At 26.9% G+C, this 27,726-nt stretch overlaps 1 protein-coding gene across 1 annotated transcript; it reads right to left on the bottom strand.

Moving 5' to 3' along the window:
* Nucleotides 1–804: 804 nt before the first annotated feature.
* LOC145830023 (14-3-3-like protein 2) lies at nt 805–11,056 on the bottom strand. Its single transcript, XM_082937918.1, has 6 exons — nt 10,926–11,056; nt 5,729–5,854; nt 2,299–2,461; nt 1,570–1,727; nt 1,001–1,099; nt 805–948 (listed from the first exon to the last, which is right to left on the bottom strand). The coding sequence occupies exons 1-6, from the start codon at nt 11,037–11,039 to the stop codon at nt 904–906; spliced, it is 705 nt and encodes a 234-aa protein (XP_082794044.1). The 5' UTR covers nt 11,040–11,056; the 3' UTR covers nt 805–903.
* Nucleotides 11,057–27,726: the final 16,670 nt, after the last annotated feature.

The raw sequence follows: 27,726 nt of genomic DNA, 5'->3' as shown, positions 1-27,726 counted from the left end.
TAATTTTCAGGTAATCGAACATAACCTATACTTGGCTGAAAGAGTACAGCATAAAATTGAATTTATATCAGTTTTTAACAATTTAATGAGTCTTTTTACAATGCTTTATAAACTAGTATTTATAAACTAAGAGTATATCAATTTATGCACAACTAAAACTAATTTTTATGTGAATTTAAAATAAGTGAAAAATTTATAAAAGAAACAATACTTTTTTTGTGGTGTATTAAATTACTAACCACATAAAAATTGTGTTTATAAACCTTTTAAACTTAAAGATACCACATTATTGGAATATTTATAACTTTAATTATTTATAAACTTTATTTACAAACCTAAGAACTCTTTAAACACTTATTATTGAAATATCTCTATTAAACTTACTCTGATTTCGTTTCTTTTGTATAATTAGTTTAAAACTTAAAAAAAAAAGAATTTAAAGAGTTTTATTTAAATTTTTGACATGATGCTTAAAACTGTAAAATACTTTTGCAAAAAAAATATTTGCAATAAGTATTCTAAATATTTAGAAAAATTAGGTTACATTTAATAAAATATTAATTTGTATATTAATAAAAATTTAAACTTAAATCAAAAAATGTGTAACATTGAATAATACCTAACTTTGAAGAAAGTGAAACAATCAATATATTGAGAAAAAAAACAAAATAAAAAAGTGGCAGTTTTTTTTGTGTTAAACAGAAACATAGAGAGAACTTAATGTATTGGTCGAATAAGTAAAATAACTATACTTTAATAACTTTTTAGCAAGTTATACATAAAAAAACTATAATGCTAATCCTATTTGCGTCCAAAAAAGTTTGATTGGCATAATATGATTAATAACCATTTTAACTAAACAAAATTTTAAAATAGCAGAAACAGTTAAAATCGTTGTTGTACCTACATTATGTCGTTGTTGGTGATTTCTTTCTTTTGCGACCAGATCTAAAAATTAATAAATAATAAAAATACAAACGATATTTAAAAAAAAACTTACATTCACGTTATCCGTCAACAGTGAAATTAGTTCTTGAAGATAATCTTTTGCTTTTTCATCACTCGAATCTTTACAGCAGTTGACTGCGGTTTTTAAAGCCTAGACGAAGGTTAAAAGAAAGTTTTAAAACCAAACACATCTTACACTTTACGAGATCAATATATTTAAAATAAACGTCAAAAATTACTTTGTATTAGTTTGCTAGTAAAGATTTTAACGAAAAAAGTAATATTGGAATACAAATTTTTTAAAGCAATTTGAACAGTATTTATTTTTTTCAACTTGTGTCAGTTTGTATATTCTTTTAACATAAAAAAGTATTTGAAAACTTGAAACTAATATTGATATATGTTAAGTTCAAAAATTCTAAAACAAAGTCATAAAAATTAAGACTGATATAAAAATTATTTATATTTCGCAAAAAAAAAATTGTTTGTGTAAGTATATATTATTGCTTTCAGTTTTTATTTGAAACTAGTTTTTAAAGCTAAAAGTACACTTTCAAGATAAAATAGGCTAAAAACATATTTAAAAGTATACAAAAAAAGTAATAAATTTTAAAAACAAACTTGCTCAGCCATTTTACATGCAGATTTGACGTCAAACATGACTTCATATAAAAATACTGAGTAGTTAAGTGTAAGTCCAACGTGCAATACTGTCATTTCGTCGCCTTTTACAAGATCCATCGCTTTTAAATACAATTCCTTTGACTTAGTTGCATAAGCTGTAGATATAAAATAAAATTTTGAATTTTCTTGCAATGTTTATGTTAGAAATGAATGTAACTTATTCCTTATCAAACAAAAAATATATTCTTACATATTCATTATATATATTGACAATGACAAATAAAACTATACAATTTATATAGAATATTGTGTCGTAGTAAAGGTTTATCTGTGTTATAAAAGTTGTTAATTATTAGCTGTGATGATTTATTTAGTTTTTCGATTTAAAGAGTTCGTAATTTTTGACAAAAAATAAAAGGACTTATAAATACTTACAAATAAAACTAATTTTATACTATATGGCTGTTATACAGATGATATATACTGAAAATTATCTTGAACAATAATAAAATATTATCTAATAAAACAATACGCGCAAAAATTAAAAAAAAATCTTCATAAGTAAAACTAAAATAAATTATACTAATGTACAACTAAAAAAACAATATAGATTCGAATTTCTGGGTGGAAACCTTTAAACTATTATAGAAAAAACTAGTATTTAAAAATAGACAGTTACCTATTAATGTTTCTAAAAGTAAGATTTTAATCGAAATGACAACTTACTCGGTCTGATGTCGCCACGTGCAACTTCAGCTATATAGCGGTAGTAATCTGCTTTCATCTTGGTATAAAAAGCTTTTCCCATCATGTCTGCACAAAGAACTTCTAATTTTCTTTCGATTAAATCAACAACCTCTTCCTGAATCTCCAACATTTCATTGAAAATCTAGGTAGTTTAAAGTTACATTACATATCAAAATAAAACCTTTAATGCTTGTAAAGAGACATAAATTTATAAACATACATTTTAATATATTTTAGTCTATAGCTATAAAATCAAACTATATAACTTAGATATCTATAAGGTGTAACGTTAAAAGGCGTTAAATCCTGGAGATCCTGATAAGCTAAGCTTATCGGAATATATACCACAGATGTTCTTGTGCTAAAACTTTATTTGAACTAACGGCGTTTCACTGCTCTCAAATAAATTTAAGAACAGATCTACGGAGTCTATAAAATATTAACACACATTAGAAAAAAAGCAGAAAAAGCATGTATAGTTATGTATAGTGTTTATGTAGGTAGTAACTATAAATGAACTTTATGGTTTAAAAACAAAGTTTGGGATAAAAACATAAAATTATGAAATTGTCTACAAAAAATACAAATTTAATAAAAGTAGGCACTAACCTTAAACCTCACTAACCTTAAAAAGCTCTAAGAATAGGCAAGTTTTTAGAATGAAAATTAAATTGAGTTGTGCAGAAATGTTACGTCATAATAAATTTAACAAATTGGTCAATAATTTATACAGCTTAAAAACATGAAGTATTAAACTTGCAAGTGTATGTGATTGTAATGAGAGTGTTGTGAAATAAATTAGTACGTAAGTAGACAGAGTTATTTAAAGTAGAATCGTCGGTTGTGGGGACAAATATTCGTTAATCTTGCCGCTTATTCAGAAGTAGGTCTTTATCTTCTGCTGCAATTACTGCTCTTTCTGTATTGCAAGTTGGGCAAAATAGTTTCAAGGATAGATATGCTAACCATAAACATACTTTTAAAAACATAAATAAAAAACAAAGCACGCGTTTATCGGATTATGTCTGGAGCTTTTTTCACAGGTACGGTAAAAGGCCAAACATGGAGTGGAGTATTGTTTCAAAGGTCAAACATGCACCCAACGGAGCAAGTAGGATTTGCCCAACTTGCAATACAGAAAGAGCAGTAATTGCAGCAGAAGATAAAGACCTACTACGTCGGATTACTACATTTGACTAAAAGTCACCAAGATGTTGGTGGCAACCAACAGTGGCAACCCTGCTTTATAATGAAAAAATAAAATAACACTAATTTTAATAATTTTACATGTAGTTCTTATAATATATGTCTAATTATTTTACTTTTACTCAGGTGCTCTCAATAAACATAATATCTAAAAGTGGTTTTGAGTGTTTTTTATATCTTTATCAACAAACAATTGAAATGACTTAGTAATATCTTTCTGGTTGATTGACTTCAGAATTCGTCAGTCAAAATCATAGAAACTAAAAGTAAAACCAGCAAAAGAATTTGCTTTTTATTATAGAAAAAATTCCATTTTACAGACAAAATTTGCATATTTTGTGTAATTATGACGTCATAATATATCAAAAGCAGTTGAAATGTCATTAAAGGTATGCCTATAATTATTAGCTTTTATTTAAGATATAATATATAAGTCTAGGACATGTATGAGTGACTTTATTACTATTTAAGTCGAAAAGTCAAAAATTATGTGATTTTTGGGGTGCAGTTTTTTTTTAGGAATTTTTTTGATTTTTTTTTTAATTCTTCTTAATTAGACCAAAACACATCCAAATCAAGACTCCTCATGTGTCTAGCAAACATCACCCAAGTACTCCCTACCCCTAATGTTAGTAGCAGTAATTAAAGTTTACAATCTACCAATACTTCTTTATAACATTGGTTTCGAACAAGAACTTAAGTACACAAATGATCAAGACACAAAAGGCAAAAATAAACCAGCTCGATCAGGAAAATATTTTATTTAAACCCACTCTACTGCCAGTCATTTGAAACTAACATCGAAAAAGCTACACAAATTAACATATAGCTAAACTTAGCTTTTAGACAAAAATTTAAACCAGAACCATAATATAAACAAAAAAATAAATAAGATCAGTTAAAAAATACCTTATATTTTAATGAATAACTTTCAAAAAGAAGTACAAAGACACAACCGGAAATACTTAAAAAATAAAAGTTATGAAGAAAAAAAGATACTTTGCAAATGGTGATTAAAGAAGAGATGTGCCTAATTAACATATTTTTGGTCGAAAACGTAATACATAAAGCATCAATCAGCTCAACAAACAGTTCAAAAAAATGTTTTAAATAAACAGGTGGCACATACAAAAACGGTGGTATAACCACAACAGATATTTAAAACAAAGATATTAACCTTTATCATAACTGGAAATTAAAAAATAACAACAGTAATTACAAATAGACTGGAAAGTAACTCATTACACTGAAGAAAAAAAAAATCACAGTACATATTTGCAGCATCTGCTTCCTAAAGAAACTGCGACTGACAAAGCTGATAGGAGAGACAATTTAAATAAACGATACGAGCTTTTTTACAGCTGATCTCATTTCAAAACTTAAATATTGCTTTTGCTGTTAACTTTTAAAGTTTTTTGAAAATAATTTAAGCAGTGTTTAAAAAAAATAGTAACTTTATTAAACAATAACGAAAATCGAAGATGCTCAAAAATTTTTGTTAAAAATCAAAAACTCTTGAGCATATTCAATAGCTCCTTACTTTTAAACCAAACTTAAAACTCAAAGAAAGTACATTGCAAACGCGTAATTTCCAGAAATTACGTCATTATAATAACGATAATATGATGACTTTTAATATTACTAATTCGTAACAAAAAATATAGCAAAACACATTTCATTTTTTCTTAAATTTATTTGAGTACTTTCAAGTATGTCTTGACTTACTTGAAAGTACTCAAATAAGTTCAAGAAAAAATGAAATGTGTTTTGCTATATATATATTTTGTATAAGTTATGCACCAGAAAAAAGTAATTCGTAACAGTAAGGAATTGCAAAATTAATAATCTATTTTCCATAACTTTTATGTGTTTTTTTCTTAATTATTTTTTAATGCACTGACGAGCTCTGTGAGAAAACTTTAGTTTGCTGAATGATATTTTTTCTAAGAAAAATATAACATGACCACTGTAAAACATTGCAGATTGATACTAGACTTATCTTAACTAATTTAAAAACAAGTTAATGTTTAAAAAAACTACTATGGATGATATTATAATGATTTCTTTTGTATAAATAAAAAAAACCGAGCATTTTTCTTTTAGTATTTCTCTAAACATAATTTTGTCGCAGAGAAAATATATTTAAATAGATTTAATTATTATAGCTTCTACTTTAATAAATAGTTGCAATCAAGCTGCTAACAGTATTTTCATATTGGACAGTAAGATGTTCGTCTTCTGGGCTCACAGTAAAAGTATGTTGAAGAACTTTTATCGCCTTTCTTCTCTTCATCATAGTCTCTTTGTAGCATATTGAAAATAAATCCCTCTATTATTAAAATAGTACTATGTTTTAGCTGAATAGAATTTTTCAATGATTTTTTGTTTTTTGAACTACTTTGGTTAAGATTTAGAACATTACTTAAACGATATCTTTAAAATTGCGCTTTTTAAAATATATTTAGTTTACATTAAGCTAAAAAACTTCTATTAATTCAAAATAACTTTACGGAGTTTTGTACTTAATACAAAAAGCATATACTTTTTAGCATACAAAAAAGAGAACCATACATATGTTATATTATGAATTAAATTATCAAAGTTTGATTAATTACTTTTTTAAAATTGTATTCTCAAATTAACATAATATCTAAATGTTTGAATTAAACATTTTTTTGTAAAGTTTACACATTAGTGTTTTTTTACTTAAAAATTTAATATTATATCTAAGAGGTGAAAACTAATTTTTATAATCTGAAAATTTTTGTTGACTAAATAGTAAATTTGTCAAAAAACAAACTAAAAGACTAATAAGTCTGTGTTTTGATTAATCAAGTTTTAGAACTATAACAAATTTAGTAATAGAAAATCTAAAAAAGGTAAATTACATAAACACGTGGTTGGGAAAATAAGATGCTTAACGGTTAAAAGACTGTATAAATGGGGAAGTGTCAAATTTGCACGAAGGGACATTTTTGCACGAGCAAACACTATGCACGGGTTGAATTTTAAATTTAGTTTTTATTTTAATCTTTTATCTTTTAGTTTTCTATTTTATTTATTATACTACTACTGTTACCCCTAACCCTTATCCTCGGTCGGTAAACTATAATTTTAAATATTTTTTTTTTAATTAATGTTTTTATTTTTCTGATTTTATTATTTTTTACTACCACTGTTACCCCTAACCCTTACCCTCGGTCAGTAGCTTTTTTTCCTTTTTTTTTAATTAATTTACCTTTTTTTTTTTTTTCTTATATATATTTTTTTCTGTTTTTCTTTTTACTCTTGTACAAAAATGACCCTCCGTGGAAAATTTAGCTCGTAAAAAATTTACCCTTGGTGCAATTTTGTCCCCTCGTGCAAATTTGTCTTTGTGCAAAAGTATCTTCGTGCAATTTTGTGCACTCGTGCAACTTTGTCTTCGTGCAATTTTGAACCGTTTCCGTATAAATGTATAGTACAGAGTTGTTGTAAACAATATTTTTATTAAAATTTTTCTTCGTGAAATTGAGATTTCAATATTTAACAATTTTTTATCTTAGTACTTTATAAGCAATATTATTGATATGAGTTAATTTTACGCATAAAAAATAAAGATCTTAACTGTTTATTTACAGTTGATATCTATCAATATTTAGTAGTTCTATAAATTATTCGAAAAACACTTACAGTTAAAAATCTAAACTTAGTTTAAGGCAAATAATTACTAAACTTTTATAACAAGCTATATATCTAAATAAAAACTGGTAAATGTTTTTATCTGCAGTTTTGTTGTACTTTGTTATCTATTATATTCACAATTTACACATTATTATTTTTAGTTGTATGCAACGTATTTAAAAAAAAAAGTTCTTTTTCATTAACGATACCAAATAGCTGATAAACATGGTTGTTATTAAGGGTCTAATTCAGAGTTGTAGATATCAAACATCAAATAAATCAAGCAATTTTTGCTCACTAAATTAAGCACGCTCAAAGTTCATTGATCAATCATCCAGTTAATTTAGTTATGCAGTTATTACAAATACATTGACTCTAACTCGACCAAGGGTTGACCGGGGGATAAGTCAAGATACATGGCTAGCGTGTATCAGTAGTTGCATTGCGTTTATTATATGGTCAAGTATAAGCACGGAAAGTGTAAGACCTCAGTTATTTCAGTATGCATAAGAAAAGCAAGGTAAACTTATGTTTTCTAATTACCTCAACTAATGGAGTTAGTCCCCTAAATTTGATTTGCGATTAGTGTTGAAAGAGCTTGAGCCTGCATCAGGACCATGAAGAATCTTTGTCTAGCTAATAGAGACCAAAGCAAAATGCATGGAAGAAATAGTAACTAATGTAGTTCTTGCAGATATGAGAAACGATGACACACGATACTTCTTAGCACTGAACATACATATCTAGGTCATAATTTGAGATATTTAACTGAATTGAAGTCAAGGAAATGACTTGCAATGCAACTCAAAAATTACGAACTATATAAGGAGTTTCCTCTTTTTACCGTCAGAAAAAGGGACGCTTCAACAAAAGGGATAAAAATATTTTCTGGCAGAGTTGTTGCCTGCTATTCTACTCTTTCAATGAAAAAGTAGTACGGAGTAATATACCTTTTATAAAATTAAACAAAAACTTTTATATAGTAAAAGAGTTAGTAATTTTTAAGTACAAAAAGATCATTATGATATGTTGCTACAAACCACAAAGATAAGGTAATTACAAACTAGCAAAAGTATCAGGTTAAGTAATACTATATTCGTTAAGAGCACATTACATAAAGTAAATGAAAGAGCTGATAATCCTTGTGCAATGTGCCCGGTTAAAACTGCTAAATGGCACAAACAAGTCTGCATGGCCAAGTGCTTTAGCTGATGCTGGATCTCTAGCGATGATAAACTTCCAAGCAGTGATTTAAGAAAGACTAAATATTCATTAAAATCATAATTTAGGCCACCAATAAAATTCTTATTAACATCATTAAGGATTCAAAAAATTCTTTTTTAGTGAAATGTCTCTTAAGAAAGAATTAGTTAGAAGCTATGTAGTAGTATATGTCATTAATTTTTTGAGTGGGTTATTCTTGTCGTATAAAAACATGGTTGATCTCCTTCTAATAACGAAAAATACGTACGCTGCTTCGACATTTTAAGTGTCCTCACAAAAAAAAAACTGCAGAAAACGAGCCTTTGTGAATAAATGTTTTTCCACTCCAAGCTGATTTGCGTGCTTTGTTTAAGTTTTTCCGGCCAAGATTATATTTGACCGTTAACGATAAGCTTTGTTTTTGATCAAACAAGACAAGTTCTTCAATCCTGTAGTTCGACCTATGTGGAAAGCATAAAAAATTAAAGAAGAAACGCTTCGTACGAGATTTTTTAAGAACTTAGAAACGCTTTACCAAAGAATCAGGGAGTTGTGACTACTTTGTGTTGGTGATAGATGCCTACTGCAAAGTAAGAATAAGGCTCATCCACGAAAAAGGAACAGGAGTTGAGTGATAATTGAGTGGAGGTAATACCATATCTTCAACTTTTTTTTAATTAGTGGTTTAGAAAGTTTCTTAGACTGTACATTTCATTTTCAACCTGTATTGTTTTAAAGGCGTTCCATGGTAGCAATGGTTAATTACCAAACCATTTGATTGAACTCAACAGGAATTAGTGTACCAATTTCCTTAAGTCAAAACAAGGATTTTTGTGCACCAGGGAGGTTTAATAGTGGAATGATCAGTAAAAGAAACAATCGAGATTAAAGTTTAACTGTTTTTGTCCGGACAAACATTTATTTATGTTGAACGTTTTTATACTTATTCATTTGATAGTCTAGTTTAAAGCATTTAAGTTTAACTATGTTAGAACTTTGTTATATATTTATCTATGAACTAGTTTATTTTTAGTAAGTTATTTATATCTTGTTCGATTACCTACAAAAAAAGATATACTTACTTTTGCTTTAAATGATCTAGGGAGATGATGTAGAGCTATCTAATTAATTATATTGTGATTTATTTTTTAACATATTCGCAGATCGATCACTGTTTATTAACAAGTTAAAAGCATTAAAACAGAAAGTAATTCTTCATACTTATAGATAAATTTATATATAGTAAATTAGTTGAGCTCTTTCCTGTGTCATTATAACTTATCGTAAAGTTATCACCATTATATAGTAAATGATAAAGACAAAAAAATCACAAACAACGGTTGACATACCAGAAGGACGATTTTATACACTTAAATATTATTATATTATTACTGTTCATATTAAATCTAAAAAATATTGCACATTTATAGGAAAGTTTTAAAAATAAAACTATGTGAAAGTAACAACAATGTATTTAACCAAATGTTTAAAGCGAAAGGTATTTTGTTATTATGAGTGTTTAAAGTATTATTATTGTTTTATAACGGCGGTTTAATTTGTTTGAACAATTTTCAAACTTTAAATTTTATAATTTCAAGATTAGTAACTTCATTAACCAAGGTATTGTTATATTTTTTTCCGATAGTTTATAAAAAAATATTTTACTATGTAAAAAGTTAAAGTAAAATACATTTTAAAGTTGTATTTTATAAAGAATATTAAATATCTAAAACTAAATTAAAATAAATATTTGCTAAGGTACATAAAAACATCTTGCGCAAACTGCATATAATTTTTTTCTATAATTTTTAAAAGTTCGTTTAGTATTTATAATAAAAATAAACTGATATATGATTACAAGTACTTTAACTTTTTTAAATTTAGTCATAAATAATTTGTTCTAAGTTCTCACTTTTTATATGCTTAATTCTATAAAAAAATGTTTTATTTGTATTTCACAGTATTTGAAATAAAATCACTTGACTTTTTTTTTACGAAATTAAATAAAAAAAATCACAAAACATAAAATTTAAACATTAGTTTATGCCTACAGATTAACAACATAACTTTATAAAATATAAAATAAATACAATTTTGTATAAAATAATCGCTTTTTAAAAATCAACAGCTGCTCAAATTAGAATATTTAGATTTGATATAAGTACATTAGTTACAATAAAATTTTTCGTTTTGTTTTTAAGCCTAGGTTAAAAAAAATCATATTAATTTAAAATAGCCTGACTTATTCTGAATGTATGGCAACTCTGTTATTATAAAACTATCATTAAAAATAAATTGTCTTCACCGCATTTTTTCAAAAAAAAATATTTCAGAGTTTTAATAAGTTAATTAAAAAAACAAAAACACTTAATGTTAAAGCACTTTAGCATAAACAAATAAACAAACCAAAAGTTTTATCAACTTACTAAACTAAAAACTATTTATTTTGGTAGGTTTAATTTTTCGATAAACAAAGATACCGTTTTTAGTTAAATAAAAAAAAATCTAAACTGTTCCAACTTAAAAAAAGTTACCTGCCAGTCATTAAGATCACTCGTGACACTTTCAATATATTTTTTCATGTGCAATCTCATATCATCTGATCGGTTGCAAATTTCTGATAGTATAGCCATTTGTAAATCTTCCATTGTTTAATTTGTGCAACTCTCTAAAAGTAAAACGTCTGAATTTTACAATGTGCATCTTATAAGTTGATGTATACAAAAAAGGTTTTCAATTAAAACATTTATTTTATTATGAAAAAACTTAGGCTTAATGTAGTACTAAAAGAAAACTAAAACATAATGTATACCACTATTATTGCATAACAGTAAAAAAAATAATGAGCTTGTGGTGACGCAACGAAAATTAATCACTATGAACGTTTAAATTTAACGTCACTACCATATTACTATGACGTGACTTAATCTTAACGTGCTACCTAACGTAAATAAAATAACTCAAATTCAATATGTTTGAGAAGGTTTCTTTTTTGTATAAAACTAACGCTAAAACTTAAAAAAAATCACATTTGCTTAAGTCCCTAGTTAAAACTTTGCAATTAAAAACAAAAAAAAAAACAAATATTGTATTAAACTTTTATTAAACTATTAAGCGAAGTAGACATAACGTAGATTCAAATCCGAATTATTAACTCCTTTTTTGAGTGTTTAATTTTTTCTAGATAGTTGCAAACTTTAAAATTTGTTGTAATAAAAATTTTCTCTAATAAAAAATGAGTTTCGATTTATATTAAATTTCTTAGAACATCTAGTTATGTTTAAAAAAAAACAAATTTAACCTCAATACAAAAACAAAAATCATCAAAAAAATATAGCTAATTTGTAGATATAGCACTAGTTTATTAGGGTAGCTGTCAAATTTGTCAAGCGTACAAAGCTGGACGAAGATAATTTTGCACGAAGACATTTTTGCACGAGGGGATAACATTGCACGAAGATACTTTTGCACGAAGACACTTTTGCACTAGCAGACAATTTTGCACGGGTAAAATTATTATTTCATTTTTTAATATAGTTTTTTTTTTGCTATCAGTTTTACCCCTAACACTTACCCTCGGTCGGTAAGTAGTTTTTTTAATTTTTTGTTTTTATTTTTTAAATTTAGTTTTAGAATTAAAAAAAAAATTATTATTCTTTTTAATATCACTGTTACCTCTAACTCTCGGTCGGTAGCTTTTTTTTTTCGATTTGTTTATTTTTATTATTTTCTTAACAATAATTTTTGTTAGTTATTTTTTTATTTTTACTATCACTGTTACCCCTGTAGGACACTTATGCAAAATTTCATTTTCCCTTATGTGTCCAAATTTTGATAATTTAATAAAATTAATGTTTTTCACTTGATATTATAGTTTTCGTTAAAAAAAACAACAAATAAATATAGCAAAACTAATTCCCAAAAAAAAACTATTTTTCACAAACAAAATAAGTGCTAGTTAAAATGATTTATGTTTTTGATTTCTTGATTGAACTGGAAATAGCTTGTTTATGGGTGTGGCTAAGGGAAAATGAGAGAATCGAATGAGAGATCAAGTGATCTACAGTCCAAAGTCCAGGAAAATGAGAGAATCAAATGAGAGATCGCGTGATTTACGAAAATTCTAGAAAAAGAATCGGAAAACTATAAATACGCCCAATCAGAGCGTGAAGCAGGTCATTTACCTCGAAACAAGCACGAAGCGACACTCTGCTGCTCGCAAATTTGAGCGTTAGCCGCCATCTTGGAAAAGCTAGCTAATTTTTGGAAAAACCTTCTCTTGGCGCTCTGAACATAAGTCGCCATCTTGGAAAAGCTAGATGACACCCGAGAAAACCTTCTTTTTCAACAACGTCGACGGGGCGAACAACTCGATTTGAGTTGTTAACGTGCCATACTCATAAGCCTACGCATACTGTAGCAGACAACTTCTTTGGATCAATTTGAACACTGAATTCCACGATTGAGTCCTCAGCGTTCAAGGAAACAAACTTGAACATTCATCTTATCGAGCAAGCCCACACAGACTGTGGCGTCAACCTTAGCTACACTTCTACGAACAAGTTGTTTCGTACTTTTAAATAATTCTGTCGTAATATTTATACATATTTATATTATCGTATCTACTTACTATTGTACTTGTATTGTAATATTTATACATATTTATATCATCGTGCCTATTTATATTGTATTTTATCGCCACGTTCCGTTCACGGAAAGGAAACGAAAGAAGATCAAGCCACGTTCATCAAGATTCTGTAAACGAGACGGACCAACATCGAGTGCCAGAAACTGAGCGACCGGAGACCAGTGACACGTCAAGGAGGGAGTCCAGAGCACGTTTTCCTTCTAATTGTTAACTTTAAGTGTTTAGACTTATTGTGAGCTGTCATTGCGTTTATTTGTACATAATAAAACAACATTACTTAGTTTTATTATATTTAGTTATATAAATTATATAGTTATGTCCTTAAAACCCCTAAAAAAGGCATTAGTCTTGAAAGTGCCACGCACACCTTCGTGCACCGAAATGAGTTGTTCCGAGACTACTGCTAACCTGGAATCTGATGAGATTGTCGAGCCTGAGACCGAGGCAATTTCGAAGGAAATCAGTGAGGCTCCTAGTCTGGGTAACAATACCTCTAACCCTTTCCTTCGGTCAGTAACTTTTTTTTTAAATAAATTGTTTTTTTTCTCTGTATTCTTTTACTCTCGGCAAAAATGTAACTCGTGCAAAATTGACTTTGGTGCAAAATCGTCTGCGTGCAATTTTGTGCCCTCGTGAAAATTTGGCTTCGTGCAATTTAGTCCCCTCGTGCAATTTTGTTTTCGTGCAATTTAGACAGATTCCCAGTTTTCATATTACGCTAAAAAGCCAAAACAGCTGTAGATAAATGTTTTTATCAACAAATAAAGATTTTACCATTACAAATTTTTACATGCTAAGTTAGAAATAATGTCTGATATCGTTTTTTAACTATGTAGAATTTTTTTTTTCTTTAAACTGCTAGTTAATATTAATTCAATAATTTCCTTAAATGCTTAAGCTTATCAGTTAAATTATTTTTGTTGTTATTGTGCAAGCGTTGGACTCAGACATAGAAACCCGATAAACCTTAACAAAAAGTATATAAAGAGAAAAGTAAGAATATAAGCAAATGCTTTTACCAGGGTTGCCATTATAATTTGATTTTTTTTTTCCAGGTTTCTGAAAGTACAAGTTTTTTTGTCCGTTTTTAGTAACAAATTAGATTTATGGTAAAATGATGTCTAAAACTGTGAAAAGGATACTGTAATAAGAATGTGATTTATAATAAGTAAAACTCTAAATTGTTTTTATATATGATAGATTTTTTTGTATTAAATCAATATTTTATCATTTTACATGTAAAAACTGTTAAAAATTCCAGGTTTTTTAAGCTTTTTAATAATGTTTGTTTAAAATTCAAAAAAAAAACACTTAAATTGCAGACAACCTTGTTTTATAAATTATCTCGACACTTACTATATTAGTTAGTTTCAAATATCTCTCGGCAAGTTACAATTTTATTGACATTGTAAATAATCAAAAAATTCAAGAAGTTAAAACTTTAGAACTAAATTACTTACTAAAAATATATAACAGAATGCATTTCATTATCTTTAAATTTACTAAGTACTTTCAAGTAGGACTCGTCAGAAATTGTTTCCTAATGGATTGGAATGAATACAAATTGAAATAAAATTATACTGCAGTTTAAAGTTTTAAGATATAAAATGACGTAATAATCAAATGTTAAAAATTAAATAAGTGCTAATGCTAAACAAATTTGGTATACTAATAAAACTCGGTAGAATTAAAACAATCTAAATAAAGAAGCGATAAAAATTTTAAATTAAAACTATGCTTAAAAATAAAGTTTAACAAGACACTAATTACTTTAAAATTACTAATATAAGGATTTAAAAAGTCTAGTCTGGTAAACGAACTTTTTCTGCTTACATAAACTGGGCCTTAAAGATTGAATACATAAGACTTCCAGAATATGCAATTGAAAAGAGTTCTCCGCTCTCACTAAGACTGAAAAATTGTCCTTTTTATAATTTTTAACACACTCAGGATTGTCCAACAAATGTTGCCCAATCGCCGAGAAGTATTTTTAGTTGATTTCTCAGAACGGCCATCAAACCACTTTTTCAAGACTTTCGGAACATGTTGATCGATTCTTACATGAAACCTTTGAGATGTTTTTCCCACGTAGTCACTACCACAGTGACAACTAAATTTATAGATGATGTTTCTCCCACCCATGAAAAAAGTAACATCATCTATAAATTTAGTTGTCACTGTGGTAGTGACTACGTGGGAAAAACATCTCAAAGGTTTCATGTAAGAATCGATCAACATGTTCCGAAAGTCTTGAAAAAGTGGTTTGATGGCCGTTCTGAGAAACCAACTAAAAAATACTTCTCGGCGATTGGGCAACATTTGTTGGACAATCCTGAGTGTGTTAAAAATTATAAAAAGGACAATTTTTCAGTCTTAGTGAGAGCGGAGAACTCTTTTCAATTGCATATTCTGGAAGCCTTATGTATTCAATCTATAAGGCCCAGTTTATGTAAGCAGAAAAATTTCGTTTACCAAACTAGACTTTTTAAATCCTTATATTAGTAATTTTAAAGTATTCTTGATAAACTTTATTTTTAAGCATAGTATTAATTTAAAATTTTTATCGCTTCTTTATTTAGATTGTTTTAATTCTACCGAGTTTTATTAGTATACCAAATTTGTTTAGCATTAGCACTTATTTAATTTTTAACATTTGATTATTACGTCATTTTATATCTTAAAACTCTAAACCAGAGATGTTAAAATGCTAAAAGTTACTATGGTAATTCAGCAATGAAGTGTTTTATTTTTGGTTTGTTTTAAGTTAGTAATTTCACGCTTGAGTAAACAAAGCAGAGCTTTTTAACATGTCTGCTCTAAACTGCAGTATAATTTTATTTCAATTTGTATTCATTCCAATCCAGTAGGAAACAATTTCTGACGAGTCCTACTTGAAAGTACTTAAATAAATTTAAAGAAAATGAAATGCATTCTGTTATATATTTTTAGTAAGTTATGCACCGGAAAAAAGCTGTTCAAATAACTAAATTACTATTTTATTGTTTGTATTTTGTTTTTATGTACTTAAACTTTTCTAAAACTGATCGTACTTACAATGTGTCTTATTGTTTTATATAAAGAATATTTGAGTGAAAAGTAAAAGAGTAATAAAGTAGTTATTGACGGTTATATTTTAAATCGCTAGTTATTTTAAACTAGTGATGTACCGGACCCGGATCCGGACTTTTTTTTCAAATCAGAATCCGGCCGGAACCGGATCCGGACTTTTTTTTCAAATTAGAATCCGGCCGGAACCGGATCCGGACTTTTTTTTCAAATTAGAATCCGGCCGGAACCGGATCCGGACTTTTTTTTCAAATTAGAGTCCGGCCGGATCCGGATATCAGACAAAAATGGCAATATCCGGCCGGACCCGGACCCGGATAGTGAGTACGGTACATCATTAGTATAAACTAGCCTAAGTCACAATGAGGTTTTTATAAACTAAAAAAAATAACTTTAATCTAATAATAAGTAGAACAGCTAGCCACAAGGTTTACAAATTTAGGTATTATTTACAATTAAAAATCTGAAATCAAGTTCATGAACAAAATACACTAGAAAATTACAAAATATTGAAAACTAGATCAGCTCAAACTCATTAAAAATCTAAAAGAAAACTAGCCTGAGTTTTTAAAAAAAAAAAACTAAACTAGCTTGAGGCAGGCAGTCCAAGATTTTCTAAAATTCCCAAAAATTTTCAAACTAGCAGGGTTGCCACTGTTTAAGTCAATAAAACTAGCTAGAGTGAGTATAAACAAGCCTGAGTCAGAATGAGGTTTTTAAAACTACTTTTATCTAATAATCAGATAACAGCTACCAAAGGTTGATAATTTGGTAGTAAAGTTGTGGACTGATTGTGGTACACTTAACTTTTTAGTAGTACCCATCATAATTAAATCCTACCGTATATAATTAATATCTAACAAATACTAAATTCAAACTGAGACTACTTTCTATAATCAGACACGACAGTTTTGATTGATTAATCTTTTACATAAAACACAACAAAAAATACTAGCATATACAAAATTATTAATTACTTTGGTAACACTTTAAAAACTGGAAACTATTAAATCTATTTCAAAAGACTTAAAACAATATACTAAAAATTAAATAAAACTTTTAGTAAACAAGAAACTGTAAAATTTTTCATAAACTATTAAACTATAAACCTGGCTTAAATATTTAAACAATCAAACACCAGTTGAAATATTCACTTTTAAAACAAAACACTACTTACAATAAGCATTCACAAAAAGTTCAAGATATTTTGTTGCTTCAAGCTGCTCACAAAACTAACTAACTGCTTTCATATAAACTGCCTGTCATGTTCTGATGTTTTGTTGCACCAGTATTTAGTTTGAAACATTTCGTCATATGATTCTCATTGGCTCGTACATTCAACCGTATTAACTCTAAATATTCTCTGAGCTCAACTTTAAACAACAAATAATGCAAGTATTCATTCCAAAGTTTTCAATTTTACAACATTTGTAAAGAGTTGTATTTCTAAAATGTTTATTTCATAGTTTTAATGTAAACAAGTGTAAATTAGTCACGTGTACAAAATGAGCCAATCGGGGTAGGTGTTTAATTTTAAGTGACGAAAATGACTCTTATTAATTAACATAGGGTTTGTTTTTAAAAAATATTTTTCAATATGCTCTTTTTTACTAACTAGATCCGGGTCCGGCCGGATCTCTGTTAGGATCCGGCCGGACCCGGATCCGGACTTTTTTTTCAAATTAGAATCCGGCCGGAACCGGACCCGGACTTTTTTTTCAAATTAGAATCCGGCCGGAACCGGATCCGGACTTTTTTTTCAAATTAGAGTCCGGCCGGATCCGGATATCAGACAAAAATGGCAATATCCGGCCGGACCCGGACCCGGATAGTGAGTCCGGTACATCACTATTTTAAACTCAATATATATTTTTGTCTAACTGTTCAAAATATAGGTTTAGTCGTTTGCTAACAAAAGATACTAGTGAAATAACTTCACTTGAATTTAAATAAAAACAAATTGTACAGTAATCTTCCTTTATTGTACCAACATAAGTTTACTTTACTTGTTTTAGACTTAATAATTACAAATATTATATAGTTTTATAACAGTCGGATTTAATATTAAGTATTTTACCTATTATCTGTAAAAATTATTTTATTTTAATGAAAAACATGTATACACCCACTTTATTCTATGCTTCTATTCTTTCATTATAGTAATTATTTTTTTACAGAACCCAGTTGAAGTGTGTTGATTCGTTAACACACAGAAACATATGTTGGTACAATAAAGGAAGATTACTGTAGAATTTGTTTATATATATATATATATTACTGTCTTCATCTTTTGACTTTAATAATTTCAAGCAGTTTAAGTATTGCAAGGACAATTAAGAAAAGTCGTATCTTAAAAATATAGTTATATAAAAACATGAGCATAAGAGCCAGTGGGTATTACAGAAACTCTAACTAAGACTGAGCTTCGATAAGTTTTCAAGATAACGTGTTGTTTGATGGCGTAAGGTCCTTATTACGGTTTAAAAAACTCTCTGAGTTGAAACATCGAAACCAATTGGTCGGCATATCAAAAAGAAAACTCTTATATTTCTTAAACTTTATAGAACATTGCAAAAAGTTGTTGAAGATACAGTTTGAAGCTATTTCTAACAAAAATTTCCAGTAATAAGTAAGTATTGTTTGATTCATTTGAAGTGTGAAACTTAATAAGTATATCGTTAAAAAACATACTCTTATCTTTATGGCTTGTAAAATTAAGCCTATACCATTACTTAATATAAAAAGCGTACTACTGTTGACTTAAAACTGCATTAATATACTAAAGTATTTAGACAAATAGTTGTACTTCAGCAGAACCTTTTACCAAAAATAAGGGTTGGCAACCTCGTAAACGTAACGGATTTAGTAAACCATCTTTTTTAATAAAATTTTACTAAAAAACTTTTTATATACCATTTGCAACTTATTATTTAAAGATTAATCATTTAATTTTATATTTTATTTCACAAAACTTTTCAAAACTATACTAGTTTCACTTTCAAGTGAAGGATGTTAAATGAATTTGAAAAAAATTTGGATAGTAAACAGCTTAAAAAATAAGTTTAAATTATGACGTATGAATAAATTCAAATAACTACAAATTTTAGAGACTTAGCAAATTAATTTAAAGTAAACATATGTTATTTAATAAATTGTTAATAACTTTGCTTTTCAATTTATTATCATTAGCTAAATAATTTCCATTAAATGGAAAAGCAAAATTATTAACAATTTATTAATTATCATATATTTACTTTAGATTTACTTGCAAAACTCTAAAGTTTGTAATTATTTGAATTTATTCAAACGTCATAATTTAAACTTATTTTTTTAACTGTTTATTAACCAACATTTTTTCCAATTCATTCAACATTTATCACTCGAAAATGAAACTAGTATAGTTTTGAAAAGCTTTTTGAAATAAAAAATAAAATGAGTAATCTGTTAATAATAAGTTGCAAATGGTATATAAATATGTTTAAAAACCTTCCTATAATAGTATCTACTAAAAAAAAAAATTATAAGCCAAATTACAATGAAGTAACCACAATTTAGAAATTAGGACAACATTTTACTCAGGGTAGGTCTTTTTATGGGTAGTATTTTATGGGTAGAATTGCTGCAATCAAATCTGACCTTAATTTTAGCTGATTTCATCAAAACTATGGGTTATTTCTAGTTTCATTAATTGCTGCAATTAAGTGAAATAATTTTCGTATTTTTTATTTGTAAACAAACAAAAACTGTCTAGGCCTCTAAAATGTTAAACTTAAATTTATGTTTATGCAATGTAAACAATACTGACTAAAACAAAACATTGAAAATATTACATTAGTATTTTATGTGCTAAAAATTAGCTTTTAGTCAAGTTTATGAATGCTTGTTTTTTTTAAATAGTCAAATCACTTGAAAAATTAGTGTGTCACTTTTAATTTTGTCATAAGAATTGATTAATATTTTTTTTCTATTTTTGTTTTTAATATTGGCAATTTTTATTTCTAATTATATAAGTAAAAAATTATATGTTATAAAACATATTTTTTTAAGAGAATATAGTTTTCACATTTTATGTATTTTGTATTGTATGAAATATTTTTTTACAAGATATAAAATTTTAAAAGAAGTAAAAGTGTCAGCAGCAAAATAGGATACAATATAACAGAATTTGTCTTAACTTATTTTTGTAAAATATATATAGTAAAACAGACAGTTGTTAAGTTGGTCTTTTAGGTTAAAGTATTTGTTATAATGCTCATTAAATCTTATTTCTAGCCACTACTTCTGTTAGTTTACAAAATATAATCTAAATAAATGTAAAAATAAATCAAACTTTTTGTCTATGTGTATTCAAGCTATTTTTTATTTGTTTGTTTATAAATTTAAAACTATCCATAATATTTATATAAGGCCTAGACACTATTTTATTTTTCATTTAGTTGCAGCAACTTAATTTTAGCAACATCTAAACACTACCCATAATATAAATGAAATCGCATCATATTATGGGCATAATTGATTGAAGCAATTCTACACATAAAATAGTACACATAAGGCCATACCACTACTTCTATAAGTTTACTAAACATAAATTGTATACAACAACTATAAATCAAAAATTTGGTTTATGTGTGTTCAACTTTAATTTTTTTATTAAAATCTTAAGAAAAAAAACCAAAATGTTTATAATATGCCAAGCGATTACTTCTGTTAGTTTAAAAATATAAATATACTTATAAATCAAACAATTTGTTTAAATTTATTTAAGTTTTTTTCTATTTATTAAATATAACATAAAAAAACTATCCATAATCTTTTAATAAGTCTAGCCACTAGTTCTGTTAGTTTACAAAATATAAGTTAAATAAATGTACAAATAAATCAAACCATTGGTTTATGTGTATTCAAGTTATTTTTATTGGCTTGTATATAAATTTTAAAATTAAATAACTATCCATAATATTTATATAAAGCCTAGACGGTATTTTATTTTCATTTAATTGATCATCACATCAATTTACGGGAAGAATTGATTGCAGCAATTCTACCCATAAAATAATACCATAAAAAGTCCTACCGGTTTACTCAAAACTAAAAAACATACGTGTAGGTTAAAAGATCTTACGTAACTCGTTTTGTGATGAAAAATACTTCGTGGGCTTGAGCTTTCTGCTTGACAAACCATATTTAGTCAGCAAGCCATAGTTTTACGGCCGTTGATAACAACCTTATAAAAGTATAACTAAGGAATTTAAAAAACTAACAATAAAACATGTTTTTACTCGATTTACTAATTTCTCTGATATATTTATTTAGTGTTAGCGTAAAACACCTGACGTAATCAAAATTTCAGCGCTGTACTTATTTATTAGCGGTAGGACTTTTTATGTGTAGAATTGCTGCAATCAAATCTGCCCATTATTTGATGTGATGTCATTAAAATTAGGGGTAGTATTTAGATGTTGCTGCAATTAAATGAAAAAAAAATAGTGTCTAGGCTTTATATAAATATTATGGATATTTTTTGTAGTCAAGATTTTATATACAAAAAATAACTTGAAAACACATAAACCAATTGTTTGATTTATAAGTACATTTATGTAATTTATATTTTGTAAACTAACAGAAGTAGTGGCTTGGAATATTATAAATATTTTGGATAGATTTTGTATTTAAGATTTTATAAACAAAAATAAAACTTGAACAGACATATACCAATTGTTTAATTTATAAGTATATTTATGTAATTTGTAAACTAACAGAAGTAGTGGCTAGACTTAATAAAAGGTTATGGATAGTTTTTTTATTTAAGATTTTATAAAGAAAAAAAGTACATATATATATAAAAACTTCTAGCAATCTAGTCTACACTAAATAATAATTTTAAAATGTTCTTTTAACAAAATAAGTACATTGATAAGGTACGCACTTTAAGAAGTATGTATCCGTGTAAGGTACGTACTAACTTTTTAATACACATTAATCTATTATATTTAAAGTTTTCTATAATAAGTACGCACCCGCGTAAGGTAGGCAAAAATTATTATTTACTTCAAGGCTAAAATAATGTTTCCATTTACAAATTAATGAAAAAGTTTCTTGTGTCATAGCTTTTTAAAAAGAAACCTGTTGCAAAAATATGTAAAACAAAATTAGTAAATAATCATATTTTGTAGGGTTTGAATTAAGGTATAAGTTGATTTTTACTGTTTTACAAAATTCAAACTAGTTTTTGATATATTCAGGTCAAAGTTAGAAACCAAAAAGTATGGTAAAATTAATAAACGCAAATTATTAAGCAACTAAGTTCACCATACAAGAACAAAAAATCACATAATCAATTTGTGTAATAACTGTTCCCAAAATAAAATTAGCTTTTTATAAAAACTATTTAATGAGCATTATAACAAATGTTTTAACCTAAAAGACCAACTGTTTTACTTTTTATATTTTACAACAATTAAGTCATGACAAATTCTGTTATCTAGTCTCCTATTTTGCTGCTGAAATTTTTACTTCTTTTCTATATTTTATCTAGTAAAAAAAGTACAAAATATTACATACAATTTATATAAATTGTGAAAATTAGGTTTTCTTGTAAAAAAAAAGTATAAAGTAAAATATAATTTTTATTTTAATAATTTGAGATAAAAACTGGCAATATTATGAAAAAAGAGAAAAAATATATTAATCAATTTTTATGACAAAATTAAACTTATAAAAAAGTGACACACTAAATTTTCAAGTGATCTGGCTATTGTAAGAAAACATTCATAAACTTAATTTTAAGCAAATTTTTAACACTTTAAATTAACTAATGCAATATTTTTAAATGTTTTATTTATTTCAGTATTGTTTACATTGCATAAACATGATCCCAACATTTTAGAGGCCTAGACACTTTTTGCTGTTTGTTTACAAATTAAAAGTACAAAAATTTCACTTAATTGCAGCAACACCTAAATGACGTCAGATCAAATTATGGGAGGATTTGATTGTAGCAATTCTACCCATAAAAAGACTGAACCATTTTTTAGTTATTTAAGGTTATCAGTATAGTTTCTAACCGCGAGGTAACAACAATTTTCTTAAGTCTAATTAAAATAAATACAAATCACTTTTTTTTTAAAATTTTTGCTACTAATTTATAAAAAATTAAAAATCAACCTACTGGTAATGTACGTCTAAACATGTCTTCATTGTTTTTTATTCGGAATTACTTCAAGCTTAAATGTAGTATACCTAATTAAACTTAGCTCCTTTATCAACTTTTTAAACTCATAGTAAATCTTACATAGGGTTGTTTAACAGTTTATACAGTGTTTTGTTAACTTCTTTCATGTTTTAAAAAAACAAGTTATTTGCTCCTTTTTCCAGTATAAAATTCAACTTAAATTAAGAAAACGTCTTAAATAGTATAACAACTTTGAAAAGATACTCTGTAAAGCTAGTTAAATGTTATTTAAAAAATAATTAAATGGTACAAAAAGTTTTTCAGAATTATGACATTAAATCGAAAATTCGTTACTTAACATGTAAAAGTAATTTAAATTTCCAGGATTTTTTGCCTAAATTGTCAAATTCCAGGTTTTTTATCAACCCTACTAAACTGACAAAACTTAACATTTTAGAGAAGTTTAAAAATATCAAGGCTAACTTTAAAGAGCAATATTTTACAACTAAAATATAATACTTTAAATGTTTCTTAAACTATACGTAATAAAATAAAATACACACCATGGTTACAAAACAGTTTAATGATCTTTTTAAAAAATAAAAAAGACCTGCTGCTATCACTTGTTTCATTTCCTCTATTATATTGCAATTGGTAAGTACACCAAGTAAAAGATTGACAACATAGTATTGAGCTTCTGAGAATCTGAAACAAATTACTAAAAAATTCAAGTGGAACTCTTATAGCAAAATATATTCAATAGTATTGACCAATTACCTTAATGCACTGTTTTATATATTGTACTTGACAAGGAATAATAATTATTTAAAATTTCATCAGTAAATAAATTAAACTAAAACAATAATATATAACTATAATAATTATTTAATGTCATTGACGAACTAAAAAAGTACAAGTCAAAAGTTAAAACGTACTAAAAATAAAAACAAATTTTAAATTAGTCGGAAATTTCTATAAAAACTATCAACCACATTAAGTTCTTTAAATAAAACATAATAACAGAGTAAACAATTTAAAACAAAAGTTTTAACAAAACAATATTTATTTAAAACAGTTGCACCAATACATTGTTGCTTTTTTGTTGAGGTAAATCTAATGAAAATGCTGATTTTGTTATTATTTAAGAAAGTTTTTTTGTTGTATCTACGTCCAACTTAAATTATTAGAGAGAAATATTTTTTTTCAATTATGTTTAGTATTTAACAAACACTGGTTACACATGCTTCAGATGCTTATACATCAAAACTTTCTCAGATCATTTTCTTGTTATTTTCACAGAATTTAAAAAAATCTTTGAATCCTTATCTTTCGTATGGTAATGAAGTTGAAATTACAGAAGGATATCGATAAGGTATGGAAATCGATCCCAAGAAAAAGTGCGTACTTTACCGTAAAAAACGTACGTTATAGTATTAAGACTAAGTTTTTTTTAGACTAAACAATAGCTAACATCAACATATTTTTAATCAGAATATGATCTATACTAGTTTATTTTATAAACTTTTTCAAAGTAACTAAGCTGATAATATTTTTTTTGTCATTTAATCATTTTATGAAGCTAATAGCTAAAAAAGTAGATTTTGAGCATGTAAAAAAGTAAATAAAGAATTCACAGTTAGTGTGGCAATCAACTAACTAATCAACAGTCATTTGATTAAGATGCCTAAAAATTATAATGAATAAACGAAAAAATTAAAGATATAGCCAGAATAAGAGCAAACGATATAGTAAAAGATCACAGCCAAAGCGTTACTAAATTCAAAACTACCACCTTGTTAAAATAGAATGACTTATTATTACTAACGATACTCTGTGTAACTTGTTTGAACAAAAAAACTATTTAGAGAAGTTTACTTCAGAAAAGACAGTTGTATAAAATAATAAATATTATTAAACTTGTAGCTAGCTACAAGCAAAAGTAAAACACGTATATTTTTTTTCGACCTATTAATTTTTGAGATTAAGAGAGATATAAGAGCGTACTTTACTTAACTACAATCAACCTCTAATAAACAAATTCATTTCTATTCAAGTTCTTTAGATGATATACTCGTTCTCATGAAAACTAATACCGCTTAAACAACTTCAACTATGAAATGAATACACTACAATGAGGTTTCTCAAAGTGGACCATAAGCTGCAAAAGGGGGTTATGAGGTCATAATTTGAAACTTACACTAGATATTCTGAAATTGAAGATGAAGAGCAATAAAAAGGCTCTAGGCGTATTTAAGGGTAGTTGGGCGCTATGAAAAAAAGATTGGGAAACACTGTACTGCACCCTTACTTACAGTTTATTTTATAAAGATCTATCTGTATTGACAACAAACTACTTTTTACAGAAAACAGTAATAAAACAGCTTTTAAATCGACTACAGACAACTGTATACAGATAAGCAACATACGCAGGTTTCTAAATGCAACAACACACTGATTTCTGTTAAAGTCTTGAAAGCAACTTACGTGAGTTAGTGCTCATTAATTTAAAAAAATACATTGTAGTAATTAAACAGCATTCACCAGTATAAAATCATCCGACTATTTTAAATTCCAAAACAAATTCTCGGGTATATCGATGCAAATATCATACATAAATACACTTGATCTGTTGATCAGACAGGGTTGCCACTCGTTTTTTCAAAATTTTCTCCAGGTTTTCCAAATTTCTTCCAGATTTTTAAAAGTAAACATTTTTGGGTCTATTTTTAGTTTTAAGTTAATTTCTATAAAAGAAACAGTGTTAAATAGTACAAAAACATTTAAAATATGCTGTTAAGTTACTTTATACGTGTTTAAAAAAAAAAAATTAATGATGACAAAAATTTTTTATTTATATTATTATTGTAAGTTTATTGTCATACGAAGGACCCAGGCATCAAAACCTAGGCCACTTATACAGAAAGACATACAACAAAAAGACAAAATAAACCAAAATTGTACATTAAAAATGAAAAAAAACTGAGTTTAACTAATTAAAGTTTTAAATTAACAAAGAAACACAAAAATTATAACACAAAATTTATAATTCCGGTGCTTCCGAAAAGAGAACAACAATATCCTACTCCAACTTCACTCGAACAAATGGTTTCACTCCAAAACTGGTTTCACTTTCATTCGAACAACTGGCTTCACATTATTTGAACAACTGGTTCAGCCTTAACTTGAGTAACTGGTTTAACTTTTATTCATACAACTTGTTTCACTCTTATTCGTATAACTAGAACCGCTTTTATCTGAACAACGTGTTTCACTTTTGTTAGGAGAGCCTGCTTCATATTTACTTTCAAATCTTTAATACTCAGATAACTCAGCGTTTGTTGGACTTTCGTAGTAGCTGATAAATGTTGAGAACACTGACTATAAACAAAACTTAAAAACCCAAGGCCCCAAGCACTTTAACAGGCCAATTAAATATGTATTAAGGAACAGGTTTTGTTATACACAGAGGAAAGGCGCCGCTAATAAAATAAAGCTATAGGTCAAACCAAATTAGACAAATACAACTAGTGATTAATGAAGAAATTAAAAAAAAAATACTTATGAATTTTGCTGACAAAATATTTATTTAAATCAAACTTTTTAAACCTTAACCGAAAATGCTCAACTTTTTTACAAGAAACTAATTCGTTTGGAAGCTTGTTCCATAATTCAACTGAACGATAAAAAAAAAGAATTATGCCAAACATTATTATTGAAATTATGTCTGCATGTAAATTTTCTGTTGTTACCTCTCAGTAAATAAGTACATTTATGAGGTTCAAAAATAGACTGTAAATTAATTGTAGTTTCACTATTAATTAGTTTGAAAAAAGTAATTAAGTCAAACTCAATCCTTCTATACTCTAAAGACTTAATACCAAGTTTTGAGAGTCTATCAAAATAAGATGTGTATGAAATGTTGCAACGGTTGAAGACTATTCTTGTATATTTTCTTTGAATGGATTCAAGATGGTTAATATCTTTCTTCAAGTATGGAGACCAAATTGGTGTGTTGTATTCTAACTTAGGACGAATGTAAACGAGATAATTTTTTTTTAGAATGTTTATATCTGTAGACTTAAAACTCTTTAAAACTTGAAAAGAAATAGTTGATGCAATTTGATAAACGTAATTGATATGGTAGTTCCATTTTAGGTTTTCAGCAATAAAAATTCCCAGATCTTTAAACACTTTAGTTAAAGGTAACCTTATGTTGTTTATTCTAAATTCAGAAATGATACCAGATGTATTCTTTTGAATGTTTAGAACCTGACATTTACTAGGATTTAAAACTAGTTTTCTTTCTTCTAGCCAATGATAAATTTTATCCAAAGACTTTTGTAGAATTGTGTTAGAATGGCTAAAAATTTTTGTATCGTCTGCAAAGAGATTTATGTTGCTATCAACATCTACTTCTAAAGTTATATCATTGATATAAATTATAAATAAA

This window comes from Thalia democratica, chromosome 2 (genome assembly GCF_965202585.1).
Source record: "Thalia democratica chromosome 2, ktThaDemo2.hap1.1, whole genome shotgun sequence".
NCBI classification, from domain to species: Eukaryota; Metazoa; Chordata; class Thaliacea; order Salpida; family Salpidae; genus Thalia; species Thalia democratica.
The sequence above is the reverse complement of the archived record's forward strand: the minus strand, read 5'-3'. Positions and strand labels throughout refer to the sequence as shown.